This window comes from Columba livia, chromosome Z (genome assembly GCF_036013475.1).
Source record: "Columba livia isolate bColLiv1 breed racing homer chromosome Z, bColLiv1.pat.W.v2, whole genome shotgun sequence".
NCBI lineage: Eukaryota > Metazoa > Chordata > Aves > Columbiformes > Columbidae > Columba > Columba livia.
In genome coordinates this window covers 66,557,294-66,579,971 of record NC_088642.1, presented here as the reverse complement: position 1 = coordinate 66,579,971, position 22,678 = coordinate 66,557,294, and the positions used below count along the sequence as shown (strand labels likewise).

Sequence of the window (22,678 nt, the reverse complement as noted above, 5' to 3'; positions counted from 1 at the left end):
AGGGCAGAAGTAAACTAGGATGTATACATAAATTTCCTCTGCCAATAGGCTCTATATTTCACAAGGGCATGAATAAATAGACACTTCTAGATAAGAAGTGGAAAATTCTTTCCTCTATCTGAAGTAATTTAAAGTGCTCCTTTTGCTGTGCTCCCAGTCTTCATTATCATTTGATAGTGTCATTAGCATTGGTTTAGTGCTGATGATTTAAACAGAAAACCAAATTTTTTATTTTGCATTCCTTCTCTCCAGCCTTCAAAATATTGTTCTGGGTTAAGAAACAATGTTAGTGAGATTTACAGACTATCTTACTGGTACAATAGCAAGAAACCAAGTTAGGTTAGGTTAGGGTAGGTTAGGTTAGGTTAGGGTAGGGTAGGGTAGGGTAGGGTAGGGTAGGGTAGGGTAGGGTAGGGTAGGGTAGGGTAGGGTAGGGTAGGGTAGGGTAGGGTAGGGTAGGGTAGGTAAGGCTAAGCTAGGCTAGGCTAGGCTGGGTGAGGAGCGTGGCAAATGGAGTGGAAATACTTGGGGTTAGAAACTCTTTTCTTGGGAAGTGCAGCGTTGTTCCTGCTTAGTGCTACACACAGTGACGTCGTGGGGTGGGGGAAGAGGAAAGAGGAGGGGTGATCTCCTAACAAACAGCTGTTGCAGCTGTAGAGAGAAAAAAGGAGAGAGACCAGAAGCAGCAGCGGCAATCCGACGCCTGCAACAGGTAATATCTCTTGAGTGCAGGTGACCTAGACTGCTCAAATGCAAAAAAGGAAGGGGAAAAAACAGTGGGATGGGGTGTGCCTGTGGGAGAAAAAGTACGTCTTTGGAACTGGTTCTCAGCAGCTTTCTTCTTCCTGAGCTATAGTGGTTACAGCTTGTCACACGGGTGGGAGGGGGAAGAGGCAGAAGCTCAGACCAGTATAACTTAAAAGGAAACTATGTCAGCAGAGGGGCTTTTCTAGCAGACCTTTCCTGCAGAAAAGCAAAACAAAACAAAAAAAAAGGGAACATGCTCTCTGGTTTCAGCGCGAGGATTGCTTCCTCATGTGCGGCCGGCCCGTGTGGGCGCAGGGGAAGGCAGCGCAGTGCAGCGGCTCTGCAGGCAGCGCCGCGCTCCCTTCACACAGGCCTGGGTGGGACCCCCCGAGAGGGACCTGAGCGTGGCCTTCATCCTCACACCTTGCAGGGGACACCAAGCTGGGGCCCAGGCTGCCTGGGCTGAACGCTGCTGCTGTGCTGTCACCTCAGCTCAAGGGGAACATGGTCCTGACCACCCCTCAGACACCAAGGGCACCTGCCTCCCTACTTACCTTAGATGGTAGCTGCCACAGAGACACCCTGAAGACCTTAACGCTAAAAATAATAGAATGCAGTAATTAATACCTATGCCTTTCTGCCTGTGGAGATACACCAGGCTTTGTATTTAAAATCTCAGATGATGAATAAAAGGGAAAAGGGGATGTTTGGGACCATGCTGCTGCCTGTGCTAGTTCTGAGTGGTCTTAAGTTTCATGTAGTTTCCTAGATTTTGAGCCCAGAGAGAAAGCAGATACTTTTCTACTAAGCAAGGCTAATCCTAAATATGATAAACACATCTCTAGCAATTCAATGTATTTGGTATAAAATCAGCCACAGTGAGTGGAACTGACAACTAGAACAAGAGACAGCAAGTCCAGCCTCCTGGGTCCCTCTGCTGCAAGACCCATGTCTGTTTCTTTCTCCCGTCATCAACGCAGGCAGAGTCCTTAAATGTGCGGTGCTCCCTGCAACGCCTTCAGATGAAAGTGAAAGTGTTAAAGCACACAACAAAGAATAAATGCAGCAGCGAGCCCATTCTACAAACCAGGCACCAGGGAGGCTAGGTGAAGTTTGTAAGGTTATCCAGTAAGTTGTGGGGCAGGATCAGGAACTGAACAAGCTACCTGGTGGATTGCTGGTCAGCTTTTTGTCTGCAAAGGTGCTGCAGAAGCAGAGTCTGTGAGGTAAAGGTGGAATGATGGCTACCGTGAACCTGGGAGAGTGGGAAATCTAATTACAGCCTGTCTCTTCTACCAGTGACTTTTCAAACAGAAGGAGATGGCTGAATCTTGTATGGTGACACAAAGCTCTTAGGACAGTGAAACAGGATATCCTCAGTCTGCTTCTGGTTCTCTATGTAAAGAAATCAGCCTTTGGATGAGAAAGACCTTAGAGAACAGTTATATTTCCATTGCCTTTGATTACACTTGAAATAACCTTTTATTCTCTGCAGATTTCTTCACTTCTGTCAAAAGCTTCTGTTTGGTCTTAGGTACATTTTGTGCAGGGATCAACACAGTAGTATGAAAGTTCATTTTGAGATCAGGGCTGTTCCTGCACACAGTGGAGAGCATCATCAAGTGAGGGAGCCTTGCTGCTCACAGCTCTGGGCTGGGGTCGCCTCTCCAGGAAACACCAGCACACTGCCCACCAGCGCTTCTGTACACGTCGCTGGGGACATGGAGCCATCCATAAATGCCAGCACTGTCTATACATTTCAGTAGTCACCAGTACATTTTCAAGACGATGAATTCTAACATGCAAAGACTGACACATTGCCAAAACACTAGCGTGAAGCTGCGTTTACAAATGGCCTCTCAGTTATGCCCTGCTTAGCCAAGATTAAGTAACTTAAGTATTGTAAATACAACAATTTTCTAGCCAGCCAATGGAGAAAGAGTTTAGAAAATAAGCCCAAATCACTAAAAGACAAGTTTTGAGGATGACAGATGTAGCAAACTAAAGTTCAGAAGAAGAGAGAAACCATATGCTCAGCTTGCATCCTACGCAAAGCCCACATGGCAATATCAGACCTAAGAGACTGGTGGAAGTGCTGACTGGAAAGTCTCAAGATTTTTATAACTGTTCCTGTAACTTTCATAGCCATTACCATCATTTCTATCCATCCAGTAATAAGGCTGTTTCTTGAATCATAAAAATGTGTTTCGGTTTTTGCCCTTTTGTAATGTCCAGTGTCCCATCTTTTATCTTCCGTTTCTTCCTGTCTCCTTTCTCTTCTCTTCTCTTCTCTTCTCTTTTCTTTTCTTTTCTTTTCTTTTCTTTTCTTTTCTTTTCTTTTCTTTTCTTTTCTTTTCTTTTCTTTTCTTTTCTTTTCTTTTCTTTTCTTTTCTTTTCTTTTCCTTTTCTTTTCGTTTCTTTTCGTTTCTTTTCGTTTCTTTTCTTTTCTTTTCTTTTCTTTTCTTTTCTTTTCTTTTCTTTTCTTTTCTTTTCTTTTCTTTTCTTTTCTTTTCTTTTCTCTTTTCTTTTCCTTTCCTTTTCCTTTCCTTTCCTTTTCTTTTCTTTTCTTTTCTTTTTTTTTTCTTTTCTTTTCTTTTCTTTTCTTTTCTTTTCTTTTCTTTTCTTTTCGTTTCTTTTCGTTTCTTTTCTTTTCTTTTCTTTTCTTTTCTTTTCTTTTCTTTTCTTTTCTTTTCTTTTCTTTTCTTTTCTTTTCTCTTTTCTTTTCCTTTCCTTTTCCTTTCCTTTCCTTTCCTTTTCTTTTCTTTTCTTTTCTTTTCTTTTCGTTTCTTTTCTTTTCTTTTCTTTTCTTTTCTTTTCTTTTCTTTTCTTTTCTTTTCTTTTCTTTTCTTTTCTTTTCTCTTTTCTTTTCTTTTCCTTTTCTTTTCTTTTCTTTTCTTTTCTTTTCTTTTCTTTTCTTTTCTTTTCTTTTCTTTTCTTTTCTTTTCTTTTCTTTTCTTTCTTCTTCTTCTGTCTTGTCTTTCTTTCTTTCTTTCCTTCTTTCTTTTCTTCTTTCCTTCTTTCTTTTCTTTCTTTCTTTTTTTTCCACTTTTTTTTTTTCCTTACCACAAGGGAGAACAAGGTGTCATTCAGTAATAAAGCAGATGGATCAATAGATATAGAGGTCACTGGACTTTAGTCCAAATCAATTTGATCATACTTTACCAAAAAGGAATATTTATGTATACATTCCTTTGTCTTGGTGCTCGTATGTCTTATTTTCATAGTATCAAAGGGCACTGATGTCTCTTGGGAGGTAAAGTATGCCAACAAATCTTTCTATGCTTGTAGAAATGATGATATGAATAGCAGCCATCCTGTGTAACAGGAAGAGAGGAAGAAACGCATTTTTTATGACCTCCCCAGGATACACTTAGATTAAAAGTTTAGAAGGTCAGTTTATCTAGATCAATTTAGAGAAGAGTGTGTTGTTACTTATGGTATTGGTCCAATGCTGGTAACGAAGTATATGGATTTATCATATTTAGATATTTCTGAACACAGAAATTCACTGTGTTTGCTAATGCACAGATACAAATGAAATAAAGCTTGATGGCCAAGACTTACCACATGAACACACTGGATCAAGGACTAACTTAATGTGATCTTTACTACTTATTGGGGCAGGAAATTAATTGGTCAAACACAGAAGAGAAATTCTAGTACAAAAATAACAAACTCCTTTCCCAAAAAGGTAGACAATCCTTCTCATAGCTGGAGGACAGGCAAGCCTCTCTCTCTGGAATAAGTCAGAAGAAAATACATTTATGGGAATGGAAACTGAGTATCTCCAGAGCCTATGAAGTTTTGCAAAAAGTCAGATTACCTATGAAAATTAGGTTCAAATAGCTACAACAGGTAGTCTACTCCAACAGGAGAAGATTCCCTATATTAAATGCAACTTGAAACACACCAGCTGTATAGAAAGACAAAGACTCTAATGTTTATCTGGGAAACTTGTAAAGCAAGTTGGTTACAAAAGGGAAAGACAGGTGTCCTTCAGGCTGCATCAAGTAAAACCAGATTGAAATGTGACTTTCTTTTCCATTTCTTCACCTACATTTTATAAATACTTACAGCTACGCTGCCTGCTGGAGACACTACAAATTACTTGCATTGTACTTTAAGCTGCCTTGAATGCATGCTAGAGGTGAGTTTTCGGGAAGAAGAGGATAAACCTCACTGGGACGCAGAACGAGGCTGGTGTCTGTGGGACCCCAAGCCCTCAGCAAGGCTGTGGTGGGTGCAACCCTACAGTCCCTTGGGTCTGGTCATGCCAACGGGCTCAGGCTTGAATTCAGCACTCAATGGAGTCTCTTCAGTTACTTTTTCCTCTGGAGGCATGAATTTCACTGTATGGCCACAGATCACTCTAGTCACTGGTGGAAACTCAGAAGTATTTTCTGAGCATATCCTAGGTAAACCAATGAAGGAAGCCTTTTGCCAGGAAAGGCTGGACCAGATGATCCTTGGGGTCCTTTCCAACCCGGTATTCTATGATTCTATGATTAGGGAGAGTACTGTTCTGTAACCACTGACAGACACAGTTTTCACTGATTTGTTTATATTTCAGCTGTTCTCCTTTGATTTGCTAACATGTCCAAAGAGGGTGCAATTTCTACAGGTCAAAAAGCTTGAATGTTTGCTTTATTTTCACCTCCACAGCTTTACCATGAACACCTACCTCTTTGTGTATGACTTAATGCAATTCTGTGGACATTCCTGGATATTTACAAATATGATCATCAGATTCATGTCATTTGGAAAAGGTAGGATTCCTTCTGTATTTTCCTTAAACGTTTTAAGCAGCAGTGACACATGGAAACATCAAATTGGGGATAAAGTTAGGATTCTGAATAGGTGTATGTCCAATAGCAGGGGCTGTAATTTCCACTAGAAAAACATTGCTTCTTCCATTAAAAAGGATGAACAAATAACTGGTACCTACATTCTGCCTGTATCACATCAGGAATGAAGCTCTCGTTTTGCTAATGAGCGTTGATATTCAGCATCATACTAGTAACACTTAGACATAAACTTAAATGTGACTAGATTCAGTCTTTATGGTGAATATTAATCTTATTGAAGACACTATGAGAGAATATATTCATTGTTACTGCGCCTGACTCTCTATCTTCCAAAACATTACAACATATTTTGTTGCCCAGGGCTAAGGCACAAACATAGAAAACTAGTGACTGGAAATTTAAAATGATTTATAATGGTGGACAGTTGTAGACACATAAAATACCTACTTTGTGGTCAACTTGTTTTAGGAAGTGCCATGGGTACACATACGGGCAGGAACTCAGCATCTTCTCGCGTTTAGACATCCCTCATGCATTTCCTCAACATTTCCTCATATTTAGAAATATCCTAAAGCAGTATCTCTAAACCAGCACATCCTGCACAGCGTTTGCCCGTGCATCAAGCACAGGGGATCCCGTTCTTTTCTCAGCTTCCTGCCTCTGTCAGAGCCGCACACACACACACAGAGGACTGCCTCCGCCCCAGCGCCTTGCTCTGCTACCCCAAAGTTTGATACTGTGTGGACTTTATTTCTTGTCGTCTCCAGTGGTGATAGGACAAGCACAAACCCAGTAGCTGGTCCAGCCTTTTGCTGTATAACCATCCTCTAACTTTCCACTTCATGTTGTAGATTCGTTGGCCGACACATTTTACTCCATAGGACTTGTAATGCGCCTTTGCCAATTGTTATCTATACTGGAGATCCTACACATCCTGATTGGCATTGATAAAGGCCGTCTCTTCCCCAGGTTTTTACAGGTAAGTCCATTCCTCAAGACCCTCCTTCCATGAACACACACTTCAGCCATGGCTTACCCTGGGGACAAGCCCAGGCTGAACCATCCTGAATGGTCCACCAGCAGTGAGAAAACCACCAGCACATCAAGGCTCCTGAAAAAGGGTTTGCTGGTGGTCATGGAGTATGGAAGGAAAATAATTGATTAAGGAGAAATCAAGGGACTGAAGAAAAATTAATGCTGGGAGGTGAAAGAAAGAGTTGTCATATTCTTGGTGTAAGGGTCTCTGCCCTCTCCAACCCAGACATGGGCAAATTGTGGCAACATCCAGAGGTTCTGATGCTGTTAAGGGGTTTGCATGGCACATGTTCAGCTGTAGTTAGAAAAACAGCCCAAAGATCACATGCTATAGCAGAAAACAAGATTATTCTCTTGACATTTTCCTTACCACACTGTTGTTTTCTGTTGGGAGTTCATCTCAGGTTTTGGTATTTTTCTTAATGCATTGGAAAAAGTAAAAATGTTCACTTGAGTTTACCTTCAAACCTTTCCAATCCTTAGTATTTGAATAATGGCGAAACTGGTATTGGTCTTGGCAGTCAGAAGGTAGAAGATTAAGAGTAGTCAGTTATGTTTTTAGTTTTCTGGATAGCCCATTTTTGTCAAATGACATATTGCATGGGTGAAGATGTTCCTCTTTTTAAATCTCCATTAGAAATTGATTGACTAATATACATCTCTGTTCTTGATGCTGCACAGTAAGTATGGTAGCAAATTTGTCAAAATGCAATTAACTGTTTTTCCCTGCCAAAATCTACATGCTTTAAAAAAAAAAGTATCCTATCTAATATCCTGTAACAAATGTCACGTCATCTCTTGGAGAGAAGATCAGCCTGCTAATGCTAATAGCCATTAAAGCAAGGCTTGTCCTGGCAGAATTTACACATTCCCCAGCCCTGACATAGGCTGTTCCTTGTTCCTTTCCTACCCTGCCTACAGAAGCAGAGATCAGGGAAACCTACACAAACACTGCTCTGTGTTGGCACAAAAGACATTAGATGTGAAATGGATATTCTGAGCAGAACGTGACCTTCCTTGGGCAGTGCAATTTCTGCAGTGCTCCCCAGGCAGCACGGAGAAGGTGGGTCAGGGAATGACACAACAAAAATAGCTTTGGATCCTGACTTGGTTCTTCCCCAAGTGTTCTCTCGCCGCAAACACGACTCTCTTGCCTTGATGTTAGCAGTAGTCTCATGCTGTCCAAGCAAAGTGCACAAGCTCTTGGGTGTAGACCCTGCTTTCACTTGGGTTGCTTTTGCTGTGAGAGTGCATGGTAAGCAGTTTTGTACCAACAGTACTCCCATGTGCCTTGCCATGCTTTCCTCCCTGCCTCTTAGGAAATGAAATAAAAGATATACTTTCCCATAACGACCTGGGGAAAGACAGTTAGAGATGCTTACCTTACTGCAGCCTACTAGACTCCTGCACATAGTCAGGGCACTGGTAATGCTGCAAGAATTTGATAGTGGCTGCTCTGTTCTGCATTCCCACCATCTGTTCTGACTCCAAGCTTAAAACATGTTCCTAGATGCATCCCTAAGGCCACACATACACACGCACACCCACAGCGAAGTTCATCTCAGGTGATCTCTAGGATGAGAGAACAGGTGGCTCTGACAATGCCAGGGAAGCACATGGAGGGAGGTAACGCCACCTTGAATAAAACAAGCTGTGAAAGCACCGCTGTGGTGGGTGGTTGCTTTGTAGGCATTATACCACAGACAAGATCTAAGCAGAGTTTGCATGAAGGGTTTCTCCCTAATATCCCATTTATCATGGCTTAGTAGCATTTACAAGGAACACTTTGAGATACACATTGCAGATAATGCAGAAGTGAACTCAGAGGTGTGTTCTGGAAAAACCCATTCAGGCCTCATTGGGGGACAAGTCTCAGGCCACCAGGCACCTGAGAAGGGTTAGGTAGGTCAAAGGCAAGTCACACCATGAAAAGAGGATGACTCCTGTGTGACTGATGCTCTGGAGGAACGGAAGACAAGGGAGAGTCACAAAGTTGGTGCAAAGGGATGTCTCTCAGGGCATTTGCAGTTTGAGCGGTTGAGAGGACAGGAGAAATGTCACATGTCATCACAGTTGCCAAAACAGAGTATAATGAAATTTAGTAGTCTGGTGAGGGAGTAAAGGCTGATGGGACTGGTACTTTAGCAAGGGAGAGAGTAGGAAAGATGTGAGAAAAGACTGATAGACTGGTGTTTTTGTGAGCAAAATAGGATTGGATTTACCAGACCAAAAGCAATGTACTATGGTTCTGTGATAACATTAATTTTTAACTTGATCTAAATATTTAAGACCACTTTAAAAAACAAAACACAACAAAACATTCACCAAATTTAACTGTTATGTAAGGGTTTCAGGTACCAAGTATGATACTGCACAGTCATGACCATTAAAAAATGGAAGTGAATCTGTTGCCTGCTTCTGCCCTAACCTCAGCGCCTCAGCTAGTCTGACTTGCTCTGTTTCACTTACTTGTTTCAAATGCCCAGGGTGCCTTGTGGAAATTCATGCCATTCTACAGAGCGTGCCCTATCCTGTGAAAAACAGTGGCTGGGAGAGGAAGGAAATTCCAGTTTGATTTTAACACAAAGAAGAATGAAAAATGAAACCATTTTGTTTATGCTTTGTGAGGTGTCATCACATCACTCCTTTTTATGAACAATGAAAACATAGGGCTTCTAGTTTTTCACCTTTTTTTTTTTTTAAGCAGGAGAGTAGCAGCAGAGAATATCATCTTCTCATTGATGAAAGGACAGATGATCCACAGAAGAAATGACCTGTGGCTGAGTAGCAGCACACACTTTTTATATATATGTGTATATATGTATACACACATGTATACATATTTACACGTATATGTGTGTACACTTATACATGTACATCATTCCATGTATATATGTATACAGATGTGTGTGTATAGGGGCACAATATCAACAGACATTTACCGTAATCTCCTTGTCTTCAAGTAGCACCCTGACTTATCACTTGCTGAAAAGTTACCCAGACTCTGACTAAACCCTGTCTCTAACTTCAATTTGTGAAGTCAGAATTTCAAGGCATGAGTACCATGAAAGAAAAGAGCACAATATCTTGAGGGGGAATACAAGCAAGCAGGCAGGCAACCTCCTGATTTATACAGAAAATTGGCAGAATGCCACTGTCCATCCTCATGAGGACATCAGAATTGCCCTTAGCAGCCAGGCCTGTGTCCTGCCCTGCAGATGTGCCCCTGAGCAAGGTCACAGCCTGTTTTCAGTTTTGGCCCCTGGTGGCTGCTTGTGCACCCGACCGTTTGCTGGCTGAGACTGTGGTCCAAGGATGCAGAAGACCTACAGGGGACCTGCTTTGTGTCAGGTTCAGTTCCCTGCTCTTGCAGGTGTTTAACCTCCTTTACACAGTCTGATTGCTGACTTCGTCATCTGCAACTAGTAAGGCTGGGTGCCTCCACTGCTCCCCTTCCCAAACATGAGTCCTCTGATGGAGGAAATCTGCGGAGCCCCAGCAAGGTGATACTCACTGCCTCTTGGTTGTGCTTCTTCCACTCCCAGACCATGAGGCTGAATTGTGGGTCTCCACAGACACTGTGTCTCATTGCCCAGTGCTCATCCCTTTGAAATCGGGTATGGCATTGTCTACTGCTTATCCTTTTATCTCACTGAAATGGGATCAGCTCCCGACCACTTGACCTGTGCTGTTTTCTAGCACTTTTCCACCCAGCCACCTCTTGAAGAACAAGTGACCATTTGGAAAATCTGCCATCTGAAAACACGTCCAACTTTTCATTATAATGATAAAGCTTTGGTCTCCGGGTGAGACAATTCCCTGAAATATCTTGTGTATTAACAGTTTTGCAGAACTCTCTCCACATCCCAGTCTGATTTTAGGGTCGGTAACAAAATGCTGACAACCACCAATGCTGCACTCCTTTACCACCCTTCACCAAAATGATTTTAACTCAGGTTCTCTTCATTCTCTCCTGCACACAATCCTGTTCAATGCTCACACTTTTACCTTGGTTTCAATTTCCCTCTTGTGATAGTTGTCCCACCATGCTTCTCCTGTCTCTCTTGTATCTGGTTTCATATCCTGCACCAATACTTCCAGTTCCCCCAGTTTCTTGCCAGGTTCCTTAGCATCAGTGTACAAACGCAGGACTTATTACCTTCCACTTTCTGTTTCCCGGCTCATCTATACAGAAGTCTGTCAACATGTGACCTTCTTAGAAATCAGTTTCTCAGTTAGGGACCAATGGAATCAGCAGCAAAAGACCACAGTCAGGGCAGGCTGAGAGGCACGAAAAACGTCTTCATTTGTTGTGGCCCCTCAGTGCTTTTCACAATGAGGAACCAGATCCCTGGGGATAGACGTGCCCTCTGCATTAAAAATTGCTCCCATGTAATTTTGCTGAATAGTGAAGTGATGCCTGCTTTATCTGACAGATGTGGCTTGCAAAAAAAAGTCTGCAGCCAAAATGCTTCACGCAGGAACTGGTAAACATTACGTAGCAGAACTACCACACAAACTTGCTGAGAGGCCAAGTTCTTATTTTGTTTAAGGTAAGAGGTAAGTGGAAGGGTGAAATCAGTGAAGAATGACTGCACCTATAAAAGCCACCTTGTTTCATTTAATGACTTTTTACTAACTGTCATGAAGGCACACCAAAATTCAGGCAGAAGGTAAACTCAAAGGGGATTTTTTTCCAACCAAAATTACTTAACTGGTGATGAATGAAGAAAAGAAAAAAAATGTATTCTTACTCAAAATCATTTAAGCTCCGACAAGCATTTAGTAAAACACAGGTTCAGGATACCAAGTGGAATTAAATTATTACATGGCCAACTCAGGGGATCCCCAAACTTTGGAATGATGACTCAAAATGTGCAATCACTCACCTATAAGATGAGGACTCTCAACCTTGAGGAGTTTCCTTAGCTGGCATCCCAACCTAATGGGAGAGTCCCTGACTGCAGACCCACTGCTTCAAGAAGGACCAACTCAAAAAGAGTCTCTGGCAGGGCTCCATTTCTACCCTAGTCAAACCTTATGGAAGACATGGTAGTGGGTATGAAAAACCTCAGTGAAGTTATACTGATTCATACCAACTGAAGAGATGCATGTTTTCTCCTTTAACCCTCAAAGAGAATGCAAATCAGAGTGAACCGGTACCGGTCTGGGAGACTTTCCTAAGCAAATGTTGGCAGTACTGAATATTACAGATACATTTATTTTACAGGACAGGGCATGGATACTGATAGGAAATTTGTCCAGGAAATCTGCAAAAAGACATTTCTTTTTAACTTCCTGAGCTTTAATACTGCAAAAGTATTTTTTTAAGCTGGAGACACTACCTGTTTAATGCACTGTTATATCTTTTCATTTGTAAAGGCATACTTTGTTGGTCGGATAAGGTTCAACCACTAGAAAAATGTTATGATGTAAATATTATGGCAATAATTCACATAAATAACAAGTTTAAACCCATTTCTCTTAGGCAGGAATAAGAAGGAAAGAATAATAAGGAATTCTACTTTACTGACTCCTTTCTATAAACCTCACGTGAGAGAGAGCCCTTGGACACATATCTCCAAGCTATGGAGAGCAGAGCAGCGACTGTGGGATCAGCACTGCCTGGCACACAACCCAGCCAGGGGCCGTCTGTATCCCACAGCCCCCCAGCAAGGAGGCTTGCCCCTGCCAGCCCCCTGGCTCCACGTGCAGGGGGAGACCTCAGCCGGCTCATTCACAGCTTCCCCGGGCTACAAACCCATCATCCCCACAGGCAAGCAAACCTCCACCCTACCATAGCAGATCTGTGATGCTACAGCCAACAGTTTCCAGTTCGCTAAGCTGGAAGCCAATGGGGTCTTGAACCAAAGCAGGAACCAAAATGTTCACAGAAGCATTTGTGTAAAGCAAGCTGGATTCACCTGTGGCCTCCTATTTTGCCAAATTGCACAAAAATTACAACTACAAAAGGTGCTACCTGAATTCACAATTCTTTTTTCTTTTCAGATCACTGAGAGAATAATTGTTTTATTTGTCGTGATCAACAGTCAGGAAGAAGTTCAAGGAAAATACATCGTGTGTGTTTTATTTTTCCTTTGGAATTTATTAGATGTGGTCAGGTAAGGAGTCAACAGTGAAACCATGAGGAGAAAATGGGTCATTCTTGCAAGCAGAACCCCAGCCGCGCTCTGCTATAGGCTCATTTCATTATCTTGAAAGTGGCAGAAAGCACATTATAAATTTTAAACAAAAACTTGAACCTTATGAGCTACTTACGGATTTTTGCAAAAATCCACATAGTTGAGGGCCAGAGTGACTTCCGGAAGTAAATCATTGCATTAATGTGTAGTTCAAATGCTTTGACCTTTTTTAACAATAAATTAGAAGGAAATCACAACTACCTCCTAGGGAAAAACAATTTCTAAAGCTAATAATCCAAGGGGAAAAGGCTGGTGACCTGCTACACCACTTAGACACACATAAGTCTATGGGGCCAGATGGGATCCACCCAGGGGTGCTGAGGGAGCTTGTGGAGGTGATCCCTAAGCCACTTTCCATTACCTATCAGCAATCTTGGCTAACTGAGGAGGTCCCAGGTGACTGGATATTGGTAAATGTGATGCCCATCTACAAGAAGGGCTGGAAGGAGGATCCGGGGCCTGTCAGTCTGAAATCAGTACCAGGGAAGGTCATGGAGCAGATCATGCTGAGCACCATCACACGGCACATACAAGACAACCATGCAATCAGGCCCAGTCAGTATAGGTTAACAAAAAGCAGGTTGATGAACCTGATCTCCTTCTATGAGAAGGTGACCCATCAGGTGGATGAGGGAAAGGCTGTGGATGTTGTGTACCCAGACTTCAGTAAAGCCTTTGACACCATTTCCCACAGCAGTCTCCTGGAGAAACTGGCAGCTCATGGCCTGGATGGGTGTGCTCTGCAAGGGATAAAGAACTGGCTGGAGGGCTGGGCCCAAGGAGTTGCAGTGAATGAGGCCAAATCCAGTCGGTGGCCGGTCATGAATGGTGTTCCCAAGGGCTTAGTATTGGGGCCAGTTCTGTTTGATCTCTTTATCAAGGATCTGGATGAGGGGATTCAATGCACCTTCAGTAAGTTTGCAGACGACACAAAGTTGGGTGGGAGTGCTGATTTGCTGGAAGGTAGGAAGGCTCTTCAGAGGGATCTGGACCAACTGGATTGTTGGGCTGAGACCAGTTATTATGAGGTTCAACAAGGCCAAGTGCCAGGTCTTGCACTTGGGTCACAACAACCCCAGGCAATGCTACAGGCTCAGGGAAGAGTGGCTGGAAAGCTGCCTGGAGGAAAAGGACCTGGGAGTGTTGATTGACAGCCAGCTGAACATGAGCCAGCAGTGTGCCCAGGTGGCCAAAAAGGCCAAGAGCATCCTGGCTTGTATCAGGTATAGTGTGGCCAGCAGGACTAGGGAAGTGATTGAACTACTGTACTCAGTGCTGGTGAGGCCCCACCTTGAATCCTGTGTTCAGTTTTGTGTCCCTCAACAGGAAAGACACAGAGGTGCTGGAGAGAGTTCAGAGAAGGGCAAGGAAGCTGGTAGAGGATCTGGAGCACAAGTCTGATGAGGAGCAGCTGAGGGAACTGGGGCTGTTTAGCCTGTAGAAAAGGAGGCTGAGGGGAGACCTTATCACTATCTACAACTACCTGAAAGGAGGTTGTAGCATGGAGGGTGTTGGTCTCTTCTCCCAAGTAGCAAGTGATAGGACAAGAGGAAATGGCCTCAAGTTGTGCCAGGGAAGGTTCAGATTGGATATCAGGAACAATTTCTTCATGGAAAGGGTTGTCAGGCATTGGAACAGGCTGCCCAGGGGAAATGGTTGAGTCACCATCCCTGGAGGTGTTTTAAAGATATATAGATGAGGTTCTTAGGGACATGGTTTAGTGCTAGAGTTAGGTTATGCTGGGACTTGGTGATTATAGGGGCCTATTCCAACCAAAATGATTCTATGAATTACAATCTTATTGCTTTATTTATTTATTTTTTAACATCTAACTTCAATCCAAGATTGACAGCACACTAAGGCAGCACTGGCAGAACTCTTTACTAAGATGGAAAGACTATTCTGGGTTCATTGCACTGTGCTTTTCAAAAAGCCAAGAGCTCCCACTGCAGAGACAGGATTTTGGTGTAGCAGGGCATGTATCACACTGCAGAGACAACATGCATGAGGCAAAATGGATAGGAATACAGTTCCGGACTTTTATCTCAAAAATTTGGTATGGTAGAAGTTTACTAGTACCTCCCTGTGGTAAAAGTATAATGGTGAAACTTCCACATTACAGAATTTTACTGAAGTCAGTAATATTACTCAAATGTAACTTAAGCCTCTGTGGGCCTCAGTTTGTAAACTTACAGCAGGGATGACATATGGAATTATGAAGCATTCTAACAAGCCACAGTCCTCACAGCAACCTCTGTATGGGAGCAAAGTTTTTTTCTGTGTCTTTTTTCTTTCTGCTAAAATAGCTTTCTGCTATTTTAAATACATTGCTTTGGGGACTGACTGGGGAATATAGATTTAGGCAGCAAAGGAAAAGTATGTTGTAAAATAGATCTGCAAAATGAAAGTATCAGGTAGGACTGATGAGAAAGATTTTAAGTCAGCTTCAGATTATTTGTACTACATGAGTCAATAAACTAGTACTTGTACTAGTTATTTGGGTTATTGTTCCATCCCATTTCTTTTTGAAGTTTGTAAAGCTAAAACAGTAGAACCTTACCTCAAATGAAGAGGCGCTGTGCGGCTGGAGGGAGGCCACAAGTGTAACATATTGGCTGTGAAGTCTTGTCAGTGCATAACAGTCCTACCAATGCATCATTATTTTCTGTTGTTGCTAAAGAACACAGTCCAGCATAATGGGAATAACATCAGCTGTTTAACAGGCAAGACACTGTGTCTACAGCAGCAAATAGTGTAGTGCAACTCACATAGATTTAGAACTTTACCTGATTTATTTTACAGCATCTGTGCCATGTCCTAGCATATCAAAGAAGTGGTCATGTCTAAAAGTGTACCAGAATCTACCCTATCCCTAGTCAACTAGTCTTGAAGTATTACAAGTTTTTTCACTTAGATCTTCAGGGACATAAATGTGCTGTGCATTATGGCTAATGACATACTGAAAGCAAATTCTGCAAGATTTTCTATATCTTATCTCTTCCGCTTATGCCATAAACAGCCCAAGAAGGTGCAGAGAGAGGGAGTAGCTGTTTCCTTTTTGTATTGGGTTGAGATTATGCCCTCAAAACAATAATAATAAAAAACTGATATAATCCTGAGGTTGCAGGGGGAAAACTTGAGGAAGGATGGTACATTGATAACCTGTCAGACCTTCTACAGTCCAGGAACGATGCAAAATTAGTCAAATGGATTAATAAGAAGGGAATACACAAAGTTTGTTTAATGCTGGTTCCATCTGTCAAAAACAGTCTTGACTAACCATGGCTTTAAAAATCCTTATTTTCATATCTCTAGCAAGGCCACAGGGCAAAAATCCTTTCAGCTGACTTAAAATGCAATTAGGCCTGTTTTTCCAGTGTTTGGAAAGCTGCTGTACCACTCTTAGATCAAACTAGCATTAACTCACCTTTGCAGCCTCAAGTCCAAGGCATCCTGCTCTCTCAGTGAGCAGCAGTAACAGACACAGCAAGAATAAAACGCTGCAACACACTGGAGCACAACTGTGGTTTTTGCACCTACTACCCCTTCTAAGGTCCAGGAAGGGGCAGCCATACTACAGAGATTAATTACTTGTGATTACCTCACTGTTTAGCCACCTCCAGCAGTGGTTTAGCTAGGTCAGCAGTCTTAAGTCAGCATTTTCTCAGCCCCAATAAGCAGTCACATTCTGCCTGCCGCTCTCAGTTGTCATATCCCTATCGGAAATGCCTTTTCTGATGGATAAACATGAAATCACGCTGGTTTCTGAGAGAGCCTTTGGGCTGGAGGGCTGTATTGCTGTCTGTCTGTCCTAGAGTAGCATGACAGACGAACCTTCTGAAACCATGAACCATCTGCCTTCAGACATCAATTAGAGCATGAACAAAACTGTTACAGCATTGCTCTGAAATTTTCTTATATAGGCAGCCTCACCTCTTCTGAAATTCCCTTGGATTTTTCAATAATATATCTTTATAATAAAGACATGATAATTCCCTCAGCTCATTTGCTGTTCCTCTTGCTGCAGGTACACTTACAACATGTTAGCAAGGATGGAAATACACTACCCACCACTGACATGGCTCAACTTCTCACTGTGCATCCCGCTCTATCCCCTGTCAGTTCTGGCTAAAGGTAAGGAGATGGGAAAGGTACCAAAGACTTACTTCCTTAATCTTCTTCAGTAAAAAATGATCAGTTCAGTTGTCATTTGTGTTTAAGATATTTATTTTTTGTGTTGCCAAAGTTGTCATAAATGTTTATGTACTCTCATATTAACCTGTATGGCACTCATCTCTCTTTTGTACTATTTTTCCTTCTCTGGGATTTGTGTGTCTGGTATTTTTTGGTTTGGTTTGATTTTTTAACAGTATGAGAAAACATTATTTTTGCTGGGTAAAGCAGGAAAATATCAGTCTGGATTTCCCCATTCCAGACTCACCACATTGGACAGTAAGTCCCAAAGCTGCCTTGGCCCCCAGTGAGGCTGACCTTACTGGCTCAGACTATATGAACGTACTTACTTAAACCAGGAAACGTGTCCACTGAGATCATATTGAAAGTAATATAACTACAGGAGTTACAGAACTTGTTATTGAATAGGAAATACTTGCTAATTCTAGTATTAAGAGGAATTAGCACCTCAGACCTACAAAACTGAACTCGAGGAGAGAACAACCCCTGCATATATGTAGGAACGACATTTAGTAAATTCAGCATATAATACAGCTGTGCCTTGCAGGTAACTGACTCTTACATGAAGCTTTCTGATGATCTTCCACCTTCTTTTAACTGAAGATTTACCATGTTACCTTACAGCATTTGCCATTTGTGTATCACTGCCCTATTTTGAATCCTTTGGCACATACTCCATCAAGCTACCATTTCCATTCGCCTTCTCAATCTACTTCCCCTATGTTCTGAAAATGTACCTCCTGGTGCTTTTTATAGGTAAGTATCTCATCTTCCAGAAAGCTGGATCTCAAGACAAATGGGATGTCTATGGCAACAAAAAAAAAAATCACATCAGTACACCTTCTTTCACAAACTTTAAACTCTCTCAGCCACATTTGCAGACCACTACAGGGAAGTTAATCAGCAGATGTTACGATTTCTAATGTATTTCAAACACAAATAATTGAATTTGGAAGAGACAGTGTATGTTTGATGCACAAAAGTAGAAAACAAAAATATAAAAACTACTTCAACGATCTTGGCCTTACAGCTACTTACTGAATTTGGCCTTATTTTTTTTTTAAAATCAATTCACATTTGATCATCCTCTCATTCTCTGCAGCCTCTCCTCACTCATTACTCCGAACTGGTATGTCATATGTAAATTAAAACATTTACACCTTGATTATCCAAAGGGGTGAAAAAAGAGTTGCATGTAAATAGACCCCTTCTCCTTCTCAACAAAATACTTTTGAAAAATTTGAACTGGATTTGGCTGCATTACAGCCAAATCTTCATTCTATCATTGGCTTTATAATTAATTTGAAGGATCTTATCTTTGCAATGCAGTGTTCTGTTCCTAAGTTCATGGAAGGAACGGGGCAATATTGCTAGATGAAGTCTCATACAGTTCCTTCTAAATAAACTGAAGACATGTTGGACTCCAGTCCTTTCTTCTTACACCATTTTGTGTTTTGATTCAGGTATGTGCTTTATCATCCAGAACCTCTTCTCTGAAAGGAAGGCACACCTAGGGACAGGCAACGTCAAAAAGAAAAGAAGCTAAACTGATATTTTGTTTGGAAATAAGAAATACATTTCAAGGGGGCTACTGCATATTACAGGTTAAGAATAAATTAGACAAATATTTTCAACGCAAAAGTCCTGTCTGCATGTACATCATCTGGCTGTGTAGAATTTTCAGAAATGCACCCCAAAAATGGCGCAGCTCAAAATAACCAGTTACCTTTGGAAGTTTTGACTTCAAATGCCAGGAGTTTTAATATTTTTTTTTTCTAACATATTTTACAGAGCTCTGAAAAAAATCTCACAGCCAAACTAACAACTCTTACTTTGGTGTTAATTCTTGCCTCATTAGCGACAGACATTCTGTAATGACAACACCATCTAATCTAAGATTATTTAATATTAGGCCAAAATGTATGTGCCTCATATACATAAATGCTAAAGTGGCTAGAAATTGAATCCCTCCAGGAGCAGAAGCTGGAAACTTTGCAGCCTATGAAATCCGTATGCTGATTAGCTTCAGGCATTCACAAAGGATACCTCACATTCTGGCCCAACCTTCTCTTCTCCAAACAAGATTCCAGAAAATGCAGCTAAACTGCAAAGGCAAGAGACCAGGTACTCATCTACTATATGTTCAAGGGGATATTTGCGGGCCAGAAAGAAAAACTTATGTCTCTGGCAGACATTAAGAATCTCTCTGCACAATGAGCTTGTTCCATGCAGAACAACAGACAGATATGCAAAAGAAGTAAGATGTAGCTAGGCCAAATGTATGTCGTTCTCTAAAGGGAAGTCAATGACTATCAAAAGCCATCTGCAAAATTCTAGGCATTTTACTCAAGTGTGTTACTGCTCATATTTCTGTAGGACTATCTGTGAAAATGCAACTAGAACATAGCCTCTTCAAAAGCTGGGAATGAAGAACACAGCAATCCAGTGGACTGTACAGGCAAAAATGGACAAATAAGTGCTCAGAGGCTGGCAGAGGCTTTTCTGATGTTTCATCCATATTGTCATCTACATTTGAATTCAAGCAGGCAGGGGAGAAAATCGAGGCTGTTTTCTTGAGCTTGGCTGAAAACTGGGGGGAGGGAGGAAAGGTAATAGCTGGAAGATAATATTTAAAGGGAAAATGAACACTATCACAATATGAAGAGGCTTTTGCTCGTATGACCTTCTAAACCATGGAGTCTAAGCAGGTATACAAGAAAAGAGTGAGGTTGGTATCAATGAACTCATTTGTTATGAAAGGTCACCTACTATCATTTTTGTTTATTTAACATATGTGGCAGACAACACCTGCAGGCCATTGTGACTACTGGAATATCTGCGAACTATAAGCAACAGGGTCACGTGTGCAATACTACAGGGTCAACTCCAGTTTTTTTATATTTTTTTTTAAGCGCTGGAAACACAGGTAGGCATTTGGAACTTAGAGAAAAAGAAGTTTCCACTTTGGGCTTCTGTCTAACCCAAACTGCTGCAAGTGTTGACAATGTGAAGAAATGTAGACAGCAGCTGAACAAGATGACAGCTTAGAAGAAGACAGACAGAATAAGAACTCTCCATATAAACCCACTATATTACATGCTAAAGGTAGAACATGGACGTTTTTCCCCTTGGAAATTCAATCAAATGTGTTTGTCATCAAACTGCCTGGAGTTAACATACCCTGTAGGTGGAGGTACGACACGTGGTATCGTATTGGGTCAAGGTGGCAAGGCTTTGGCAGGGGGGAAGCTGCACGGATGGCCGCTGTGAGAAGCCAGAGTGTTCCCCTATGGCAGATGCAGCTGGACTCCACACTGCAGCAGATGGATGTGCCCTGAACAAAGCTGCAGCCCACAGAGCGCCCACACAGGAGCAAGTTCCTGGCAGAAGCTGTGGCCTGTGACAGACCCTCACCGGAGCTGCCTTTGCCAAGATGGTCTGTACCCCATGGTATGGATCAATGGTAGAGCAGTTCTTGAAGAGCTGCAGCCTGTGAGAAAGAACTATGCTGGAGCCGTTCATGAAGGACTGCATCCCATGGGAGGGACTCTGTGCTGGAGCAGGGGAATAGTGTGAAGAGAAACAAGCAGCCAGGTTGAAGGTTTATTAACTACTGCAACCACCATTCCCTACCCACCCTGCAGCGCCTGGGGAGGATGGAGGTAGAAGAGTCAGGAATGAAGAAGTGAAGTTAAGTGTAGGAAGAAGGGAGGGGTGGGGAGAAGGTGTTTTCAGTTTTGTCTTTGTTTCTTACCACCCTACTCTATTTTTAATTGGCAATAAATTACTCTTCCTGAAGTAGAGTCTGGCTTTGTGACAATAAATAGTAAATGATCTCCCTGTCTTCACTTGACCCGCAAGCTTTCTCGTCCTATTTTTTCCCTGTCATGTTAAGAAGGTGGAGTGAGAGGAGCAGCCAAACGGGCATCTGGCAGTCAGCGAAGGCCAAACCTACCACAGATTTTCATATTAAGCCGTGTTTATTGTTATACATTAAAAAAGAAAAGAAAATAAAAGAAAAGAGGATGTGATGCTCTCCTTTTGCATTGATTCTTATAGGTGGCTAAAAGGCTGGAACAGGAGAAAGATTATTTAACGTTCCTTATGGGGAGGACCCCCAAACCCAAACTGCAGGAAAAAGGCATGATGTTAAAGACAGAAGACTTCTCCACTCTCTCTGGTGCAGAGGTAACTTAGGGCAGGCACATGGGAGATCCAGGCAATCAGCCTTCCATGTGCAACCACAGCAGGCCACTGTAACTTCAGCTCCAATGCCCTACCTTACCTTCCTAGGAAAGCTCAGGCTTGCACAGGTAAAAAGCTGCCTGAGTCTTTCCATCTCTGAGAACTCAAATCTTTGTTAAAAATGTATATCAGTTTTGAGATCCCAGCTCAAAGTAAGCATTGTTCTTACATATAACTACAGGCAAAATAAGGTACTGTATAGACAAGGGTGAAGAAATACCAGTAGAGAAGTGATCACAGAATCACAGAATGTCAGGGATTGGAAGGGACCTCGAAAGATCATCCAGTCCAATCCCCCTGCCGGAGCAGGAACACCCAGATGAGGCCACAGGAAGGCGTCCAGGCAGGTCTTGAATGCCTCCAGAGTAGGAGACTCCACAACCCCCCTGGGCAGAGTGGTCAAACAATTTATTTGGGAACAGAACGGTATCTGACTGCTACATTTGTCTGACATTTTAAAAAATCATTAGTTTTAGTACAGCTTACGTACTGCAAGATTGAATTCATAAACATGCACATGAAACCCACAGTGTGGAAAATAAATTATAGCTAAGTGCTAAAGGGAGGAAAAAAAAATAATGCCTTCTGTTTGCCCACAGAACAGCTATGCTGGAGTCACAAGAACTTATCTATACCACCAGCTTCCTTTGCTGTCCTCCCAACACAGCTAAAATGCAGTAGCAACTTATTTGCTCACCCCAGTCCTTGAAAGTAATTGCTTCCAGAGCAACATATAATTTTGAAAAGAACACCTAGAAATATTCTCACATATTTCTCTCTCCAGCACTAGCACACAATAGGAAAAATAGTCTCTCCATCACAGGCTACATGTATATTTGCAGGTAGAGCAGCCCAATAGAAACGGAACTATAGAGTGAAAGGATTCACAAGGACCCAACAGGCAACTTCGTCTGCCTTTCAGAAGGCTGGACGTCAAACTAACTCTAGTTTAGTTCTGTGGGCTGAACACACAGAGCTGTAGAGTACACTGGAGTATTTAGAATAGTTCTAGTTGGAAAGGACCTGCAACAATCATCTAGTCCAACTGCCTGACCACTTAGGGCTGACCAACTTAAAGCATGTTATTCAAACACTGACAGACTTGGGGGACTGACAACCTGTCTAGGAAGCCTGTTCCAGTGGTTGATGACCCTCAAAGCAATGTTTCTTTATTTTAAATCTGAACCTCATCTAATGCAACTTTGACCCATTCCCACATGTCCCATCACTGGATCCCAGGGAGATCAGCATCTCACCAGCTTTGTTGCCCTCCTCTGCATCCATTCAAGGCCCTTCCCATCCTTCTCAAATTGTGGGGCCCAGAACTGCACACAGCACTCGAGGCGTGTCCACACCAATCCTAAACAGAGCGGGATAATCCCCTCTTTTGGCTGGCTGGTTGTGCTGTGTTTGATGTACCCCAGGACGGGGTTTGCACTCCTGGCTGCC

At 42.2% G+C, this 22,678-nt stretch overlaps 1 protein-coding gene across 4 annotated transcripts; it reads left to right on the top strand.

Annotated features, from left to right (window-relative positions):
* The first annotated feature begins 588 nt into the window (after nt 1–588).
* On the top strand, nt 589–20,787 carry HACD4 (3-hydroxyacyl-CoA dehydratase 4). 4 transcript variants are annotated; one of them, XM_013368893.3, is made up of 7 exons: nt 589–712; nt 5,410–5,513; nt 6,404–6,531; nt 12,597–12,709; nt 16,818–16,924; nt 17,609–17,740; nt 18,448–20,787. In XM_013368893.3, exons 2-7 carry the CDS (start codon nt 5,417–5,419, stop codon nt 18,528–18,530), a joined length of 660 nt encoding a protein of 219 aa, XP_013224347.1. In that variant the 5' UTR covers nt 589–712; nt 5,410–5,416; the 3' UTR covers nt 18,531–20,787. The 4 variants fall into 4 exon arrangements, with proteins under 4 accessions (XP_013224347.1, XP_021151096.2, XP_021151097.2 ...); XM_065046225.1 differs by lacking the exon at nt 589–712 and adding an exon at nt 4,817–4,894; XM_021295421.2 differs by lacking the exon at nt 18,448–20,787 and having other exon boundaries at nt 17,609–18,041.
* Nucleotides 20,788–22,678: the final 1,891 nt, after the last annotated feature.

Coding starts and splice junctions, on each gene's coding strand:
- HACD4 (XM_021295421.2), top strand. CDS start 5,417: ATGAACACCTACCTCTTTGTGTATGACTTAATGCAATTCTGTGGACAT. Junction 5,514..6,403: donor ATTCATGTCATTTGGAAAAG/GTAGGATTCCTT, acceptor TTCATGTTGTAG/ATTCGTTGGCCGACACATTT. Junction 16,925..17,608: donor CCTGTCAGTTCTGGCTAAAG/GTAAGGAGATGG, acceptor GTTACCTTACAG/CATTTGCCATTTGTGTATCA.